General features: G+C 37.1%; 2 protein-coding genes across 2 annotated transcripts in view; both read left to right on the top strand.

Annotated features, from left to right (window-relative positions):
- Window positions 1-13,109, top strand: part of LOC107601610 (ubiquitin-conjugating enzyme E2 E3-like) — a 38,598-nt gene extending 25,489 nt beyond the window's left edge. Inside the window, exons 4-5 of the mRNA XM_016293853.1 lie at window positions 12,821-12,953; window positions 13,086-13,109. Coding sequence (XP_016149339.1) covers window positions 12,821-12,953; window positions 13,086-13,109 — 157 coding nt within the window. The remainder of the gene's footprint in view (window positions 1-12,820; window positions 12,954-13,085) is intronic.
- A 1,100-nt stretch (window positions 13,110-14,209) lies between these two features.
- Window positions 14,210-20,654, top strand: part of LOC107601609 (ubiquitin-conjugating enzyme E2 E3-like) — a 26,308-nt gene continuing 19,863 nt past the window's right edge. Inside the window, exons 1-3 of the mRNA XM_016293852.1 lie at window positions 14,210-14,235; window positions 14,325-14,457; window positions 20,524-20,618. Coding sequence (XP_016149338.1) covers window positions 14,210-14,235; window positions 14,325-14,457; window positions 20,524-20,618 — 254 coding nt within the window. The remainder of the gene's footprint in view (window positions 14,236-14,324; window positions 14,458-20,523; window positions 20,619-20,654) is intronic.

The following is a 20,654-nucleotide window of genomic DNA, read 5'->3' as shown; positions in this document are numbered from 1 at the left end:
TCTTTCTCTCTCTCTCTCTCTCTCTCTCTCTCTCTCTCTCTCTCTCTCTATAACAGTTGTGTGGCAGCATGCTCTGAACATGACTCTGACATGGACTATATGTGGTTAGCACTTAAAAGCTGCTGTAGATATTGCAAGGTGTAGAAAACCACTTCCTGTAGCAAGTGCATCATAATAGAGGTGACACACCTCTCGCTCAGGGGTCTCGGGTATTTATTACAGATGTTATCCAGAATCAAACCTGCACAGAACTACAGTAATCGCAAAAATGGAAATTCTCCTTTTTGTGCGTAAAAATAAGTATATTAAAAATAAAGTGATAATTCTGGTCTGAAAAAAAATTACTAAACAGATTTATACTTAAGTCAAGTCAAGTCTGCTTTATTGTCAATTCTTCCACATGTACAGCACATACACACAGAGAATAAGATAATAAGATAATGGCAGACAAATGTTTTAATTTCTGCGAATAGATTATGATTACTGGTATTGTTTTAATGTCCTTTGCATTCTAACTGATCTGTTATGTATAACTGCTTTTGACTTTTGCATGTTGGGACTTAGAGACATATTGAATATTTATGTTATGTTCAGCATTGTTTCCAGTATAAACTTATCCAACATTATCAATATTGCATTTATTTTAATGCACTTTCTGTTTGGGCATTAAGTATGAAGTCGGTGTGAAATGTAAATAGAAATCACCTTTTCTTCTGTATTGTGAGGTATATCTGAGTGCAGCGACTTTTAGAACTGCAATGTTCAATAAAAAATCGAATTGTCAATTCTTGTGGTGAATTAAATACATGGCAGTGGATTAGTTTTGGGGGTGTCGAGCTTCAGGACTTTTAGTAAAAATAAATGTAAAATGTTGTTTATTGCTATTTATTGGTATATTGATGCATATAAATAAAAATGATCCCTTGTGTTTTAGTTAACAGTGGTGTGGACAACATTTCCATAAAAAATCACATTTTAATCATGTCATCACTAGATTTTACTTCCTGCATTAAAGAGTTTTGATTGTATTCTGCTATAAAATAGCTCAAAAACAACCATTCTTGCAAATACATAAATATCAAGAGACAATTTGATGTTGAGTGTGTTATGCTGCTCACTCTCTTTTTCTCTGTTGTCTCTGAAGCGCTGCCTGTAGTCCTGTCATCATGCACTCCCAGACCTCACAATCAGCATCGCAAAGCAAACTCGTGCTCAGTGTAATGAATCACTGTCAGCATTCAGCTCAGACAGAACAACTGCATCAAATCACCCACAAGTTCTTAACCAGCATGAGGAATCTTTACTGGGTCTAGCTGGGTGAACTTCACCCTTTAAGGGATAGTTCACCCAAAAATGAAAATTTTGTATTATTTACTCATCCTGAAAAAAAACACATTTTAATCATGTCATCACTAGATTTTACTTCCTGCATTAAAGAGTTTTGATTGTATTCTGCTATAAAATAGCTCAAAAACAACCATTCTTGCAAATACATAAATATCAAGAGACAATTTGATGTTGAGTGTGTTATGCTGCTCACTCTCTTTTTCTCTGTTGTCTCTGAAGCGCTGCCTGTAGTCCTGTCATCATGCACTCCCAGACCTCACAATCAGCATCGCAAAGCAAACTCGTGCTCAGTGTAATGAATCACTGTCAGCATTCAGCTCAGACAGAACAACTGCATCAAATCACCCACAAGTTCTTAACCAGCATGAGGAATCTTTACTGGGTCTAGCTGGGTGAACTTCACCCTTTAAGGGATAGTTCACCCAAAAATGAAAATTTTGTATTATTTACTCATCCTCAAGTTGTATGAGTTTCTTTCTTGTGTGGGACATTTTTGGGTGAAATATCACTTTAATAGTGCAACACACTTTGTGTCTCTTCGTACTGCAGTTGACTATTATTGATTTAGTTTAGTTTTTTCTGACATGTTGGTGTTATATCTTTCCCTTGGATGTTATATGTTGCACTGAGTAAATACAGCTGGATAAATCAAAAACGGTGCCCATCTTCATTTTAGGCTGCAAAGCAACAAAATGTGATTATTTTAAAGGAGGATGCTTCTTTTCTATACCCACTGTATGAATCATTTCAACCTAACTCAGCATACAGTTAAAGACGTTTTTCTGGCGGTAGTTCACACTGTGTCCTGTGTTTAATTTTCAGATGCGTTTGCAACATCAAAGTATGTCAATATAAGTGGTATTGTTCTATGTCTCCTGTATCTCATTTCATAATATATCAGTATACCTCACAAACAGTTTCTAAATCGTTTCGCGCACAGAAGTTCTGCACGTGCATTGGTTAAAACAGCACTGCATTCTTACGGTACACATTCGTACCAAACTGAAAGACCTGTACCAAATTTTGGTACAAATATGTGTACTCTTACACCCCTAATATGAATCAATCCAGCATCTGATTTCTGTTGTTTCACCTCACTTTGTAAAACGGGCACGGGACTGCAGCTTTTCTCTAATCCGCTTTCTTATCCCCTGTATAACATTGCCTGCTCTGTACGTGGAGTGGAGTGGGCATTGCTTGGCTCATTCTATTTCCTGTCCCTGTACATAGCAGAGGGCAACCCAGCCAGTGCGCTGCTCATGAGCTGTCAGCCTTCATCAATCTGCTCTACATCATCGTCATCGTCATCATCATCACAGGCAGATGCGGTGGGCTGACGCTCCTCCTACTGATGTCTCCGCACAGGTTTATTTATACACACAGGCCATATTGACTCGGGGCTTATTTTTGCCATAGTGGCTTTTCATGCTGAGCAGAGGCAGCACTCATCCAGGGGTCCTCTATCAATGCACTTCAGACCGTTGAAATCAATAGGCCCTTCTCCACCAAGAGCAAGGATTCCAGGGCACACAACATTGGTATTGGTGTCAACCAAACAACCTGTATACTGGAAACTTGATTATTGCTGATAACTTGATTTGTTTTATATACTGTATAATACTGTCAGCAACAATCACATTTCTATAGGTTTTTTTTTATTTTATGTATACAGTATGTATTTGTTTTAGATTAACCTCTGATATATAAAAATGAAATATATAAAAAATTGATGCAATTTAGTGTATTTGTGTGTATACATGTATATTATACATTTTATTATAATTTTATATTTTTAATTTTCAAAAATATATTTCAGTGTTATTTTTGTATAGTTGTGGTACTTTTATAATTTGTATTAATATTTTAAATCATTTTTATTTTCATTTAATTTTTAATTAAAGTTTTAGTAATTTTGTTGTGAGTTTTGGTCATTTAGTATTTTTTTATTTTTTAATCTCTAGATTTTTAGATATTTTTTTTTAATTGTATACAGTTATTTTATTAAATCAAGTTAAACAAAAACAAGTTGCTTTTGTCACACACGTATAAAATGTGTATATATGTACATATGTACAGTATGTGTTTATGTAACTTTTTTTTTTTTTTTTTAAATACCGCTTCGAAATTCTGAGTGGGTTTTACGAACGTAACTAACATGATTGTTACTCCTGTCTCAGAATATATGAGTTCATTCCTCCGCCTTCGTACTTGGATGGCTCTCGCTAAAGCTGACAAATTATAAAAGGTATCAGTCAGTATTGATTTTTTTTTTTTTCCCATTTATGTTCATGTTATTTTTGCTACATTAATTTTCTCTGAGCAGTTTTTCATTTGCTCGTTGATGTAAAACAATGCATCTGCCGGTAAATAATGTACACCAATAAAGAGGGAATATAAACTCAGTCACAGTCTGAATAAAAGATTGCAACCGAATCTGAAAAGCATTGCTACTTACCTTCACAGCCGATTCGATTTACAGCACAAGCATCAGTGTGTGTTCTATCAATAACCTGCTCTAAATGAATTTCTGCAGGAATAGTGTTGAAAGAGAGTAAGATCTCACGCTTTCTGCTTGATAAGTGGTGTGGTGTGAGAGTGGTTACTCATATATTTGATGTTGAAGAAGGATGTTTGTGATGTGTTTATGTGATTGTGTTACGCCTCTTTTGGGAAGCAGTTCTCAGATAAGCTCAGTCTTTTATCTTTGAGTTGGTTTTGTCAGATTTGTCATTGTACTATAAGAGAACAATTGTATAATTGAAGGTGTTTTTCTTGTGCAGTGTGTCTGAATGATCTGGTGTGACATTTTAAATGCTGTCAGTTTCAAGCAGTGTTGAAATGAAGCAAAAAAAATAATAAAACATGTTAGCGTTGTTCTTTTAAAATCATAAACCAATATTAACTGAAAATCTTGGCCTCCAGAAGTCCATTTCTGCCATGAAATAAAAAAGTGAAAAAGGCAGTTGCAACTTTTTATCTTGCAATTTAGACTCTTTTTTTCCCTCACATTTCTAAGAAAAAAAATCTGAATTGCGAGATATAAACTCAGAATTCTGGCTTTCTCATAATTCTGAGTTTACATATCGCAGTTGAAAAAAAAGAAAATTGCAAGAAAGTCTGAATTTTGAGATATAAACTTGAAATTCTTACTTTCGCGTAATTCCGAGTTTACATCTCACAATTCTGACTTTTTGTTTCCGCCACAAATTAAAAAGTAAAAAAGGTAATTATAACAGTTTTCACAGTTTTGATTTATTTATTTATTTTTTACTAAAATTGCAAGTTTACATCTCGCAATTCGGTGTTTACATCTTGGAATTCTGAGATTATATGCAAGAAAAAAGTTTGAATTGTGAGATGTAAACTCAGAACTGTGAGGAAAAAAGATCCATCCATCCATCCATCCATCCATCCATCCATCCATGCATGCATGCCACACAAGAACCAATAAGGTTTAGCTTCACTGATGTCCATCGTGGTGCATTGCATTTTCACCTGGCAAATTTGAATATATGCAAATGCAACTGCGATTGAAAAAAAAGTCAGTAGTCCGTTTCTTACATTATCCCTTCATATAGCTCCAGAGGAAAGCAAAACCTTTAACACAAACATCCCACACAATTCCTCAGCAGTGAATTAGCATATGAACGAGCACTTATCCTCCAAAGAGGTCTGTGTTTATAACACCATGAATAAGAACAGGATGTGAATTGAAACTGTACTCAAGTACATTATTTGGGACAAGGCCTCAATATTTTTATGCTTGTCATTGAAAATTTGGTCTCATTAAATCAAAATGGCCATTTAGTGGCTTTTAGTCCATGTGTGTTATCTTTGAGGAGTTCTAAACTTCTGTTCAAAAGTTTGTGGTCGGCAAGATAAAAAAAAAATGTTCTTGAAGACTCTTATGCTCAGCAAGGCTGCATATATTTGTTTAAAAATACTGTAAAAACAGTAATATTGTATATTATTATTATTACAGTTTCAAATACATTTGAAAATATATGAAACTAGATAAGTTAATTTACTTCTGTGGTTGCAAAGCTGAATATTCAGCAGCCATTACTCCAGTCTTCAGTGGAAAAAAATGGTGTAGAAACTATTTTCATTCAGGAAATCACTAGAATTTTTTTTACAAAGAAATGGAAAGTTGGTGTGCACTGAATTAAACCTGAAATTTTGAAGTATAAAAACTAAAATAATATTTTCTTGTAAAACTTCATGCTCCAATAAACTCTTTTTTTCTCATTTTTTTTTTTTTTACAGTGTTCAGTGTCTCGTGATCCTTCAGAAATCATTCTAATATGCTGATTTAGTGCAATGTAGAAAACAGTTGTAATGCTTAATATTTTTGTAAAAACTCATACTTTTTTTCACGAACATTTAATAGAACAGCATTTATTTGAAATAGAAATCTTTGGTAACATTGCAAATGTCTTTACTGTCACTTTTGATCAATTTATTGCTTCCTTGCAAAATAAAAGTAAAGCTAGACTTAAAAAAAAAATGTTTTAATGACCCTAAACTTGGTAGTGTATATGCTAGTGTACTTGTAAACATTGCTAAGTTAACCTTTTGAAGAAAAAAAAAAATGGATTAGGGCTTGCACGATTATGACAAAAATCATAACTGTCGATTATTCCCTTGAAATTGTAATTGCGATTATTAATTACGATTATCACAATTTACATTGAATGATGTTTATTCCATTGTTTGATGCAGCTGCATGCCGTATTTTTATATGAAAATAAACAAGCTGAAAACACTCACTGAAAACCCGCTTTTCTATAGTATTAAGCCTCAAATGTCAACTATACATTGGATTGGTTTCTTCTTTAAATTATAAAAAAGTAAAAATATGAATGGTATTATAATGTTATACTAAAACTAAAACAATGGGAAAAACCCTTAAGATAATGTAGAAAGAAAAAAATGCATCTTAAGCACGCAGAATAACATAAGTGGACTTTGAACGATTAATTGCCGCTTTGAACGATTACGTAATTGTGGCATCCATAATTGGAATTGCGATTAGAAACTCGATTAATTGTGCAGCCCTAATATGGATGACTCATCTTGCACTTGTAGGTGTAAAAAAATATATTTGGGCATCTAATCAAATAATAATTTTGTCCTAGAATAAGAATGTCTCTTCCCTTAATAATACCTGCCTCTAACTCACAATAGCAAGTAGCAAATCATGGTTCACAGCTGTGAGGTAAACAAAACCTAAAAAAGAAGGTAAGCCCTTCGATATGTCCATCACCAGCTTGCTGTCTATATATCAACACTTGTTGTTAAACGGTGTTTTTCCTGATACTGATTGTATCTTTCTCTCTGTTTTCGTAGCACAAGTGACATTGTTCTGTTTGATTCTCTTCTCTTTTGCTCTTTGTATGGTAATAAATTGTCCTGGATTTGACATTTTAAGAGATGCAATTATAGTTATTCATATAATGTCATCATAATTACGGGGGCTGACCATGACTTTATTCCAATTGTCAGATAAATAACAGAGTGGGACACTGGCAGGCAGTTGATTATAGTTGTGTATGCCAGCAGGAGAGGAGGAACGGGGGGTTGATGGCTGAAAGAGAAAGTATAAAGCCCAGCCCCTGAGGTTAACGCATTAATTGTGGCCAATTTCAAAATAAGCATCAGGTCATTGACTCCGCTGCTGAATATTACCTGACATTTCTGTGTGTGTTTGCTGGGAAATGTAATGCTGAGTTGACAGGTGATTTATTACGGCATGTAAAGCGAGTGTGGTTTTATTAATAATATGTTTTAATTGCTGACATATTTCCACTGTGCCCTGCTGTAAAGTGTGAGAGCATATGTCTGAATGGCTGTTTCCGAATAGCAATGTGTCTTATGAAGAGGATCTTTGTTGTTGCTGCTGTAAAATTGATTTATTGGTTGGTGCTGTGGCATAGCGGTTCACACATGCACCGACATGTTAGACGATGGTGCTGATGCGGACAATTTGAGTTCAAGCCCAGTTTGCATATTTACCCAAATGCTAATATTACTGTTCCCACAATGAAATATATTTCCGGTGAGCTCTTAAAACGGGTTTTGTTGTATACTAGCACTGTGACAGGTGATTGGGAGGATGTGCGTTCATACGGTTTCTGACTCTTAGCACTCATTTTGCATCAAATACACTTTCAGATATTTAAGCTCAATATTAAAATCCTATGTAGTGTATTTTTCTTCTTCCTTTAACTGTACAGTGATAGAGTTAGAAATCAAGACCTGGTTCTTATTCCATACCAGATCTGGTTTTCAAAGCCTGAATGAATGACTGTTTACAACATTCTTTTATGTGAGACTAAATCTGTGTATTTTCTGAAGATATTGAGTTTTGACAGTAGTGTTATATATAAAAAAACTGGATAAAAACGTAGATATTGTAAAGCAGTAGTATATTGGTAAAAGACTATTAGGGTCTGTTTTGCATTCCATCACACTGCTTATCCATAAAAATTTGCTAAACATCTTTTACTGTTACACTTTGTCTAAAGAAATTTAATTTCAAAAACACATCTCTAGGCCTTGCGTTATTTCAAAGCCTGCATCTTGTGTTTTTAAACTCAAACACGCATTCTGTGTGAATGGAAACACCTTTTGCAATTATTTAATTTTTTGTTAAAAAAAGTGTGTGTGTATATACAGGTACATCTCAATAAATTAGAACGTCGTGGAAAAGTTAATTTATTTCAGTAATTCAACTCAAATTGTGAAACTCGTGTATTAAATAAATTCAATGCACACAGACTGAAGTAGTTTAAGTCTTTGGTTCTTTTAACTGTGATGATTTTGGCTCACATTTAACAAAAACCCACCAATTCACTATCTCAACAAATTAGAATACTTCATAAGACCAATAAAAAAACATTTTAATGAATTGTTGGCCCTCTGGAAAGTATGCTAATTTACTGTACATGTACTCAATACTTGGTAGGGGCTCCTTTTGCTTTAATTACTGCTGAACAAAACTGAGAGACCATTTTGAAGGCTCAGGAAACCTTTGCAGCTGTTTTGATTTGATTAGTTGATTGGCATGTCACCATATTCTAATTTGTTGAGATGAATTGGTGGGTTTTTGTTAAATGTGAGCCAAAATCATCACAATTAAAAGAACCAAAGACTTAAACTACTTCAGTCTGTGTGGATTGAATTTATTTAATACACGGGTTTCACAATTTGAGTTGAATTACTGAAATAAATGAACTTTTCCACGACATTCTAATTTATTGAGATGCACCTGTATATACACACACCCCATTCTCCAGTGCTTTGCTTGCCCTCGACATCTTTCTGGGTTATCTAAAATGACGGATGGAGATTGATAAATGGTATATGTTTGCACTCAGGTTAACTTAATTAGTTTCTCAGGACTATCTTCTGTGTAGTCTGTTACACCCGGAGCTCTTCACAGACAAGCAGATAGATTGGTGAGCCGGCAGGCTTCGATTCTCCAGCCACAGCGGTAGCTTAATATCATAAAAGCTTGCTCCTTTCAAGAGAGTGTGTAAGAATCTGAACGGAAGCTTTTGTTAAATGGTTGGAGTTTGCTCTGAAGCGTTAAAGGATAACAAGTCCTTGCTTGGTCATTAAAGCGGTCTCTGCAGAGAGAAATGTGTGCTACAGGAAGTGGGCGAACTGCAAACACATTTGAGGTGATTATAGTGTGTGTGCGCCTCAAGGGAGTGCTGGATTACACAATACCCGAGCCCAGAGCCCATCGCAGCGGTGGCAGAGCTGCCTACCATAGGGCAGCTGGATTATGGAGGTCGCCCCTGTTTTTCAGCAGGATTACTGCCTGAAATTCACCGCTAACATACTTTTCCGGATTATATAACATCGACACAAGGTATATAACATTGACACAGTTGTAATTGCATCATAAATGTGGTTGTTATCGTAGGCGGTCCTCCCTGTACCTGCTTTAGGTTTCCCCAAAACCACAACAAAAATGTGATAGTGAAAATCTGTTGAAGAGGGAAATTTCCAGAGGAATTGTACAGTGCCCCTAAGGGGACATGGTAATAAAAAAAAAACTAATATAAAGGTCAAAAGTATAAAATTCTGGTCTGGGTGCAGTTCTATGGTGGCCCATAAAGGGACATGATGAACAAAAAAAAAGGGAGGACAAATAAAAAATTTATGTTTTTGCATTCTCTTGCAAAAGTATTTTTCACTCTGTCATTGTTAGTTTCCTTTTATTTTATTTATTGCATTTTTTTTCTTTTTTTTTTGTTGTTAAATCTGGTTTCAGGTTATTTAGTTTATATTTTATAATATACCATGTATCAAGATTGATTTGTTGCTTTATTAATTTTAATTATTCATGAAAATATATTTGTTTAATTTAGTTTTTTCCCCAGTTACACTGGTTTATTTCAGTAAACGAAAATGTTTTCATTACAGCAAAGGTTTACTAAAGTTCAGTTCCATTACTGTTCACAATGCGTTTGTCATGCTCAATAATAACTAAACATAACCATATTTAGCATATTTTAGCTAAAATGGGACTGACAATATATTCTGCTGAATTGTGAAGTTAGCCTATGACTTTCTTTTACTCTGTATTATTTCTTTGTAGATCTGATCCTTTTATCTTCCCGTCCTTGTGTGAATCTCTTGTATTTGCTGGAAACCATGTGATTGTGTGTTTCCGAGAAGCATGTGTCGGCCTTGGTCTCAACAAATGCGATTGTCCACTTGATTGCCAAGAGTTCATTAGAGTCTAGAGGACTTTTTCGGCTATTAACAGAGGCTTTTTTCAATCATTTGCCACGGTTATGTTCCTGAGTTTGCTAAATCTGTTACGAGTGGCTCTTCAACGTCAACATAATTGCTTCAAATCTTCACAGTCCAGCAACAAGAGGGCATGCAGACACTTTAGCATGGATGGTAATACATAGAGCCACATTAGCAGCGGCTGCTCATTACTGAGTTTATCACTTATGAGTTTTACACTTGTGTATGAGGCTGTGTTGGAGAGTGACTTAAAATGACCACAGATACCTTATAACGCATTAAGAAGTTTGTTTCAATGCTTCATTTAATTGATTCACCATTTTAACAAAAATAAAAAAAAATAATGAAAAATATATACACTACTGTTCACAACATTGGTAGTCTCTTCTGCTGCAGAAACTAGAAAATAGTTACAAGCAATAGGACAAAAAAAACTACAGTAGAACAAATAAGAAATGCTACATGCATTATATAAAGTCATCAAATGTATAAAAACACTACATATTCTTCTCTGTGTAAATTAAATATATATTTGTTCTTATTAAAGTTACAGAAGGTATTTAGTCAAGAGCAGTGAGAGATTTTATCTCTTTTGTTGTTTTATTAACATGACTGATAGACAGCAGGAATATTAGACTGCTGTCACTTTAAGAACTGCCCGGATCCAATATGCTGTTACACGTTTTCTTTCTCAGCTATTTGCTTTCGTTTAAAGGGATAGTTCAGCCAAAAATGATGTAGAATGCTGCTGACGTAGAATTCGCATGCGCTGCGCCTTGTTTACGAGCAGAGGAATGCACATGCATACGTCGTGGTGCTCTTGTGAATGGTGGCAGATGCTGACACGAAAAGGAAGAATTGTTGAATAAAGTTGTTATTTTAGTTTTCTTTGCACACAAAAATAATTCTCATAGCTTCATAAAATTACTGTTGAACCACTGATGTCACATGGACTATTTTAACAATGTCCTTACTACGTTTCTGGGCCTGGGAACATTTCAGTTGCATTGCTGTCCATGCAGGGTCAGAAAGCTCTCGGATTTCATCAAATATATCATAATTTGTGTTCCGAAGATTAACGAAGGTGTTTTGAATTGACTTAAAACCAGCCTAATTAAACAAGGTTTCTCTAAGACATTTGGTTGACTAGTCGATTATGAAAGGAAGTAGTTTTTTACATCCTTATGATGAGGTTGCACACTTCCTTTTGTATGAGTTTAGTTGATGTGTGGTAACGCTGAGAACCCCTGACAGAGCTGGGGCAAAGTGTTACGCTGGCATGAAGCTCACCTTGCTTTACCAAAAACACCCTACCGAAGGCCTGTCAGATTGATGTTCAGAGGCGTTAAAAAGATTTTTCTATTTCTCCCTCATTCTTCCCCTTATAAGCTACAGTTATATGATTTACTTTGACGCGAGCTAAAGCCTCTCTAAATGTCATGTGTTGATTTTATGGCGATAAGCGATGGCCAAAGACAACCCCGCGTGTTGCTGTACTGTTAAATGATCTATGTAGCAGGTTGCTCTTGCTAAATCTGTCATTTATTGCTCTCTACAGTATTCAACGCATTTTTGCACCCTTGCTGCTGGTAGAGAGGCAGCCCAATAGTCCCGGATAATTTATCAGGCTCAAAGAATTAAGTAAGCTACTTGGCGGCAATGAATTGTTCTGTTACTCTTCACGCCGTCCACTCCTATTATCTTCCTGCTTTGCCTATTCTTGGCCCTCTACTTTATGCCGATTTTGAGTTTGCAGTTGTCCTCTATTGCTGTAAAGCGCGAGTGGATATCCAGTGTGTAGGCTGGTGACTTGCTGGCAGAGATGAGCGTTTCATCACATGCTAATTGAGCAATAGATGCCGACGATAAGTGCCTGCATACGGCTGCGTCTGCTACATTCACCTGTCTCCTCCAGAGGCTGGTCTCTCGCGCTTCTACACCAGAACAGATTCACTGTTGGAGTGGGCCTTTATTTTTCCTTCATTGCCCTTATTTTCCTCCATTAACCATGTATGTGTGCTTGTAGTAGTGTTGGTTCTGACCTGACAATAAAAATTGTATAAGAAGGTTTAGTAACCTGTTACTTTTTTATTTATCATTTTATTTTATTAATATTGTTCTGTGCCACATCAAAGTCACACTTTATTTATCACTGTTAATTAGTGCATGTCTTGTTTTCTTGTCTGTGAGCAATAATGATCAACTTGAAAGTGTTACATTGTGTCCTGTGATTGTGATCATGTGTAAATATATTCATGCCACCCCAGTGCTGCTTTAAAAAGTGTGTGGTGGTGTCATGCATGGAAGAGAAGTCTGTTAATAACATGTTTGTCCTGTATACTATATGCATTGTGATGCACAGAATTAATAACAATTAATAAAATAATCTAATTTTATTTTATTTATTTTTATTTAATTTTATCCGTAATCATTTTGTGCTGAAATGTAAGCTGTAATCAAACCAAATCAAACATTTTATTTATTTACTAAAGTAATGTATTTATTTTGGTAAAAACATTGTTTTCTCAATTCAATGAAAACAGTTTAAAAACACAAATTGTTTGTGATATATTTGGATGTTGGTTTGCAATGCTTCTGTTAATCGGCCAATGCTGGTATTCTGAAAATGGGTGGATGTTGGCCAGTATTTTAGTCTGGGTGTATAAGATGCTCAATCACCTTGTCTTATGTGTGTGTTTTTCAGTGCGGGACCCAAGGGTGACAACATTTACGAGTGGAGATCCACCATCCTGGGCCCTCCAGGTTCAGTCTATGAGGGAGGCGTGTTCTTTCTGGATATCACCTTCTCTTCCGATTACCCCTTCAAGCCACCAAAGGTACAGTGTGGAAAATCATCTTCCATTTTTATTCACTATTTTTGAGGTATTAAAACAGGGGATGCTTAATCCTGCTTCAAGTGATCATGCATTGCTGACTTACAACTCTAATCAAAGTCTTGAAAATTACAGGCAAGTGTACCAGGATGGAACTAAACTCAGGCTGTGTTTGAAAACCTAGCGAGCAGTCATGCTGTCTACTGCTCATATAGGCTGCTGCCTTCTGAGGGAGAATCCTGACTGAAATAGCACTTTATAAGTGAACGATACATGAAATGCTTACGAATGCCTTAGAACTTGGTCAGAAGCAGGTGTCTTAGAAGGCAGCATCATCATGCTTTTAGAAGCTGCATAAGCAGCTCATTATGTTTCACAACAGGGTTTCAATCTAAATGCAAAATGCATTGGAATGTATTTGGAAGCATTTCAGACTGAATACATCAAAGCTGTTCTTGAATGTGGGGCAGAACTTAAAACAGCTGTATCAGCTATTTGATGCTGTTCTTGAGAATAGAAGATCATGAATCAAAGTCCCATGACATTTCTAAGCCATATGAAAGTAAATGATCATTTAAGCATTGTATAATCTGAAAGTTGTTGTAAAGTGGTACCTCATGTACTATACAAGAAACATCTCATGAATGCACTGGGACACATCCTCAGTGATGTACCCTGGGGTCATTGGGTGTTTCGGGTCTCGCAACATCATACACCCTCGCCCAGGCGACCCAGCCGGGGTTGATCAAGCCCCGACTTGAGTCCCAGTAGCAGCCCACAGATCAGCCCTCTTAAACCAAAGCCACCTTGTGGCCTTCTCTGCAGCTTCGCTCGCGGCTTGAATGGCCCTCTTCTTGGCCACCCCTGTAATGCCCAAACGACTGAGGACTTTGCAAAGTGAACGTCCTGCAAAGCCTCTACAGCCGACTTCTATAGGCTCATAGAAGGTTCTCCAGCCTCTCTCCCTGCACTAGAAGAGAAGTCTGTTAATAACATGTTTGTCCTGTATACTATATGCATTGTGATGCACAGAATTAATAACAATTAATAAAATAATCTAATTTTATTTTATTTATTTTTATTTAATTTTATCCGTAATCATTTTGTGCTGAAATGTAAGCTGTAATCAAACCAAATCAAACATTTTATTTATTTACTAAAGTAATGTATTTATTTTGGTAAAAACATTGTTTTCTCAATTCAATGAAAACAGTTTAAAAACACAAATTGTTTGTGATATATTTGGATGTTGGTTTGCAATGCTTCTGTTAATCGGCCAATGCTGGTATTCTGAAAATGGGCGGATGTTGGCCAGTATTTTAGTCTGGGTGTATAAGATGCTCAATCACCTTGTCTTATGTGTGTGTTTTTCAGTGCGGGACCCAAGGGTGACAACATTTACGAGTGGAGATCCACCATCCTGGGCCCTCCAGGTTCAGTCTATGAGGGAGGCGTGTTCTTTCTGGATATCACCTTCTCTTCCGATTACCCCTTCAAGCCACCAAAGGTACAGTGTGGAAAATCATCTTCCATTTTTATTCACTATTTTTGAGGTATTAAAACAGGGGATGCTTAATCCTGCTTCAAGTGATCATGCATTGCTGACTTACAACTCTAATCAAAGTCTTGAAAATTACAGGCAAGTGTACCAGGATGGAACTAAACTCAGGCTGTGTTTGAAAACCTAGCGAGCAGTCATGCTGTCTACTGCTCATATAGGCTGCTGCCTTCTGAGGGAGAATCCTGACTGAAATAGCACTTTATAAGTGAACGATACATGAAATGCTTACGAATGCCTTAGAACTTGGTCAGAAGCAGGTGTCTTAGAAGGCAGCATCATCATGCTTTTAGAAGCTGCATAAGCAGCTCATTATGTTTCACAACAGGGTTTCAATCTAAATGCAAAATGCATTGGAATGTATTTGGAAGCATTTCAGACTGAATACATCAAAGCTGTTCTTGAATGTGGGGCAGAACTTAAAACAGCTGTATCAGCTATTTGATGCTGTTCTTGAGAATAGAAGATCATGAATCAAAGTCCCATGACATTTCTAAGCCATATGAAAGTAAATGATCATTTAAGCATTGTATAATCTGAAAGTTGTTGTAAAGTGGTACCTCATGTACTATACAAGAAACATCTCATGAATGCACTGGGACACATCCTCAGTGATGTACCCTGGGGTCATTGGGTGTTTCGGGTCTCGCAACATCATACACCCTCGCCCAGGCGACCCAGCCGGGGTTGATCAAGCCCCGACTTGAGTCCCAGTAGCAGCCCACAGATCAGCCCTCTTAAACCAAAGCCACCTTGTGGCCTTCTCTGCAGCTTCGCTCGCGGCTTGAATGGCCCTCTTCTTGGCCACCCCTGTAATGCCCAAACGACTGAGGACTTTGCAAAGTGAACGTCCTGCAAAGCCTCTACAGCCGACTTCTATAGGCTCATAGAAGGTTCTCCAGCCTCTCTCCCTGCACTAAATTAAATGTGAAATTTTAAAGTAGAAAGACTGAAATAGTATTTTAATGTAATACATACTTCATTAATCAACATAAAAAAGTGACTTTTTTTTACAGTACAAGCTGATGTGTGTTATAAAAAGCAGAATTAAAAATAAGATTATAATAAATGTTTATGAGACAATATACATAGTAGTACAATAAATCACACATACAGTGTGTTTAAAAGTCCTTATTTTTAAAATGTAATTTTATTCAGGAAATAAAATTGTAGGATTTATAAATGTAAAATAAAAAATGTTATGATGTAAAATATTTAAGATTCTGCACTATTTCTAGGTCACTAATCTTACTAGTCTTTTATACGGATGGTAAGATGTTCTTGCTTCAATTAAAGTTCAAGGCGGAGAACAAATGTTTCAATTCAGCTTTTCACTGGAATTATTGCTGCTTATGTTATTTGTAATGGAAAAAGCTATTAAGCTGTTATAGTAAAATACACAATAGAAGCATTTTCACAAGTAGACTCTTGAACGCATCTGTGGATGTGTAGTTTGCTATTATTAGTCTATAGAGCAGTGGCCTTTAATTAAGATGTATTAGCTCTACCAAGGACACTCTGTAACAGATCATTCAGAACAGGTATTGACCTCTGTTAAAATGTCTCAAGGATAATGTGAAGCTGAACGATTATGTTTTTCTAATTTGTGTGCTGGATGGCTGAACGTACTCCTTCCGAGCACTGGCTATTTCCAGTGTAAAGCAATTAGCAAGATGCCGACAGGCAGCGATGTGGTTTAGGGAAGCTGGTTTACTATACAGCTCCAGCTATAAAGGTGAAAGAGTCAACCACGGCATTTCGGATTAATTAGTATCCGAATCTCCTTCCTCAGCATGTTTGGGAATTTGCCCCACTCTTAGTGGCTCTCCACCTCAGTCTGATCCTCATTTCGACCGTCAGTGGCATCTATAAACAACAAGTTTATATAAAGCTCATGGGCTGGAGGGGGCTCTTTGTTCAGATCAAGCCACTGCAAAGCTCTAATCCACTAATTATAAACAGGATTCATCCTCTGCGGTGGATGCCGGGCAGAGCCGGCGATCCGCACCCCCTCATTCTTTTGTCTCCAGATGAAATGCAAGGCAACTTGGGGGCCGATCTCGCCTACATTTGTTTGGGTTGGTGCTCTGTGAAGTCATTGCCCTCTCTCGCTCACTAAGTGGTGAGGCTTGGTTTGTGGTCTGCTAATCTGTGCTTTTGTGAATGAGTATGTCTGTGTTTGGGAGCAGGGCAGAAAAGAGAGAGACAGGCATTTCATCCTAAAAGTCTATCTAGAAATAAGAGTATCGATTAACTCGAGCTGTAAAAGGCTCTAATGCATTGGTTTGTTGACAGAGCAGTTTGGTTGGGTCATTATGTGCCTTTAAAAAGAGCTATTTCTCTTTTATTTTGTCTTTCTTTCTTTCTTTCTTTCTTTCTTTCTTTCTTTCTTTCTTTCTTTCTTTCTTTCTTTCTTTCTGTCTGTCTGTCTGTCTGTCTGTCTGTCTGTCTGTCTGTCTGTCTGTCTGTCTGTCTGTCTGTCTGTTTAGAAACTCTACCTACCTGGCTGTCTACTGCCTACAGAGATACCTTTGTTGCTAAGTTAATGATGCCATTCCCTAATAAAAGGATGATAATTGAATAAAGATCTGATTATGGTTTTGATTAACATTCAAATGGGTTCAACTATCAACAAGTTCATTTGCAGTCATTTATCTCTGAAATTAGGGAGCGTTTACTGTACATGACACGGTTTTGGCCATACACGACAGCTGTGTTTTGGGGTTTTTGAAAACTTAAAGGGGTGGTTGACTGTTTTTTTTCTAGGCTTGATTGTGTTTATGGGGTGCAGCCTAACATGTGTTAATGCTTCGTTTAAAAAAAACTAAACGCATTATTTTTCACATAATTTACCTTTATTCTACACCGCTCTGTCCCTTCTCCCATAAACGTGCTGATCATTTCCTGCTTTTATGAAGCCCCTCCCTCAGAAATGTTGTGATTGGCTAAACCGCCTCTAGTGCGCGTCTGAACGTCACGCCCCTCAGTTCAGCGGCATGTGCTCTGGCTGTATTGTAAACAATGGCGTCGTCTATGTTGCTTATCAGTTTGAGCCCGATTGAGACGCAGAGGATGTTATTGAAGAGGATTGCGCAGAACCTGTGCAAGCACGGCTCTTAATGGTATGTTTTTTGATTGTTGTTGTCTCATACTTTTAGATACGCTGTTATTTGTAAATGCTGCTGCTTCTGTTAGCTTTTAATATATGGTTTTATTTAAAGCTGATTAAAGGTTTAATACAGTACGGCAACCGCATGCGCGTCCATGTATAATGCTTCTCATAGCTATGTGAAAATAAGTGTATAAATGGAACAGTTCATTGTTGGAGCTGAGCTGAATGAGAGAGAGAGATGCAGAGCAGGGGGATGCGAGGAACAGTATTGAGAACCGCTGCTTTTTGAACATTGATTTTGAAACCTGTGAATCCATTCGAATCGTTAGACGACAGAATCACGATTCATATACTGTATGAGTAGATTTTTACATGCACCCCTAGTTTTCTCTTCCTCTTCTCTAAAGCAGCGCAGCATGGCCTCGCCCCCTTATGAAGCCCCTCCCTCAGAAATGTTGTGATTGGCTAAACCGCCTCTAGTGCGCGTCTGAACGTCACGCCCCTCAGTTCAGCGGCATGTGCTCTGGCTGTATTGTAAACAATGGCGTCGTCTATGTTGCTTATCAGTTTGAGCCCGATTGAGACGCAGAGGATGTTATTGAAGAGGATTGCGCAGAACCTGTGCAAGCACGGCTCTTAATGGTATGTTTTTTGATTGTTGTTGTCTCATACTTTTAGATACGCTGTTATTTGTAAATGCTGCTGCTTCTGTTAGCTTTTAATATATGGTTTTATTTAAAGCTGATTAAAGGTTTAATACAGTACGGCAACCGCATGCGCGTCCATGTATAATGCTTCTCATAGCTATGTGAAAATAAGTGTATAAATGGAACAGTTCATTGTTGGAGCTGAGCTGAATGAGAGAGAGAGATGCAGAGCAGGGGGATGCGAGGAACAGTATTGAGAACCGCTGCTTTTTGAACATTGATTTTGAAACCTGTGAATCCATTCGAATCGTTAGACGACAGAATCACGATTCATATACTGTATGAGTAGATTTTTACATGCACCCCTAGTTTTCTCTTCCTCTTCTCTAAAGCAGCGCAGCATGGCCTCGCCCCCTTTGTTGCATGTTCCCGGGGGTGGGGTTTGTCTGGGTTTGTGATGTCACAATTCCCGGGAAGAAACTTGTTGTAGTCCCTACGAGCCGTTTTTGTAGGCATTAAACTGCCAGAATTTTAAAAGATATCGCCGTTTGCATTTAACTTTCAGCGCCGCAACTTTGCAGATGTTGTTTATGCTCAAACAGCAACATTACACACTAACTAATGTCAAAAAAGTGAAATCGCAAGCAACCACCCCTTTAAAAAAAAAACGTTTTCAAAGTGCAAGTTTTTGAAAACGATACCGTTATAGTCTCTGTGTAAACTACAAAAACACGAATTTGTTAAAACGGTGAAGTCATGCTCATGCATATTACGTGTTTCTTTTAGAAAGTGGCATCGCCAACTACTGGCCTGGCATGCATAATACAACGTTTTTGTCATTTTTGCATATCCATGTGAACGGGGATCATTTTGGCAATGTCGTTGTCTGTATACAAATCTTTAAAAAAATGTAAAGGAAAAAGCATTTCCATATATATATTTTTTTTATAGTTTTAAATATTTTTTATTTATTAAAATATATTTATATTAATATTTAATACATTTTTAATGCTTATTAAGTGTACGTCTGTGTTGCATTAAATATACAACACATTTTATGTTAAACATGATACATTTAAATTAATATTAAATATAATTATTTTATAATTAATATTATATTTGTAATTTCTTGGAAAAGTCCAAAATTCTGGGCAAAGTATAACATTTTAACCGCCTTAAAACGTGAAACTTGAAACTTAAGACTCACCCAAAAATACACAGCACACAATTTTGGGTAAAGTAGGAACATTTCTCAATATTTATGTTTACATTCTACATTTCTCTCAACTTGCTCTCTTCTTGGATTAATAATTCTGTGTAAATGTGGCTCAGGAATGCTTGACAAAGGCATGGCCAAAACAGTAAATATTATATTTTATAGTGTGTGGGAGCTATGGTAGTGTTTGAGATTTTTTTTATTACCCGTTTATGATGTTAGTTTAGGATAAAAAAATATCCTTTCAGTATTTTTATTTTCAGATGTGCAATGTATTTCTATTTACATTTGACTAAAAAAGGCATCTGAAAGAACAGCTTCCCAACTTTAGGAACAGTCTTTGCATTGCTAGTGTCATTATGATGCCTTAAAATGCTGTGTAGGCAGCTCACTAGGTTTTTCTCTCACTTCTCTCCATAGGGGCATGTGTCATGAACTCTCTCTTGTTTTGTTTCACAGTGTTGGCCGTGTCATGCTGGCTGTGTTTTTGAACTCCAAGACCACCGTGTCCATACAATACCCACATTGTGCCAGGCAGGCAGGGTTATTTTGGTCACTCTGTTTATGCTGCATTATGTGACGGACGTCTTAGTAGCTGCTGCAGGGTACAGAGTGAGACGCAGTCAACAAACAAGAAGCGCTCTTTATGTGCTAAGGGAGCAGACTAATGCATGACCCTTATCTGGCAGATTCGGCCCTCCCACAATACTGCAGTCAGCGGTGTCCCGCCGGTCCTGTAAGCTGGGGCCATAAGTCGTCAATACTCTAGATAAGGGCTACTGACACAGTTGGGAAGCTGGGTCAGGTTAAGCTTGCTTGGCTTTCTCTTCTCACCGGATCGATAGCTTTCAGGATTCAGCCCTGGTTTCTGAGAGAGCCGTTAATGAGAGTGAGCCAGCTCTCAAAAGCCCTGTCTATAATAAAAGCCCTGTTATAACACATCCAGAGTATTAAAGCGTGGTTCTGGACTGGTAAGCTAACATCATCCCTTTTTAGATAGACTTGTTTTGTGATGGTTTTGGTTTCCTCCTCCTGTGCAGGTCACGTTCCGTACGAGGATCTATCACTGCAACATCAACAGTCAGGGTGTGATCTGCCTGGACATCCTGAAGGATAACTGGAGCCCAGCTCTGACCATCTCGAAGGTCCTGCTTTCCATCTGTTCTCTGCT

Source organism: Sinocyclocheilus grahami, unplaced genomic scaffold, assembly GCF_001515645.1.
Source record: "Sinocyclocheilus grahami isolate Dianchi unplaced genomic scaffold, SAMN03320097.WGS_v1.1 scaffold308.1, whole genome shotgun sequence".
NCBI lineage: Eukaryota > Metazoa > Chordata > Actinopteri > Cypriniformes > Cyprinidae > Sinocyclocheilus > Sinocyclocheilus grahami.
The sequence above is the reverse complement of the archived record's forward strand: the minus strand, read 5'-3'. Positions and strand labels throughout refer to the sequence as shown.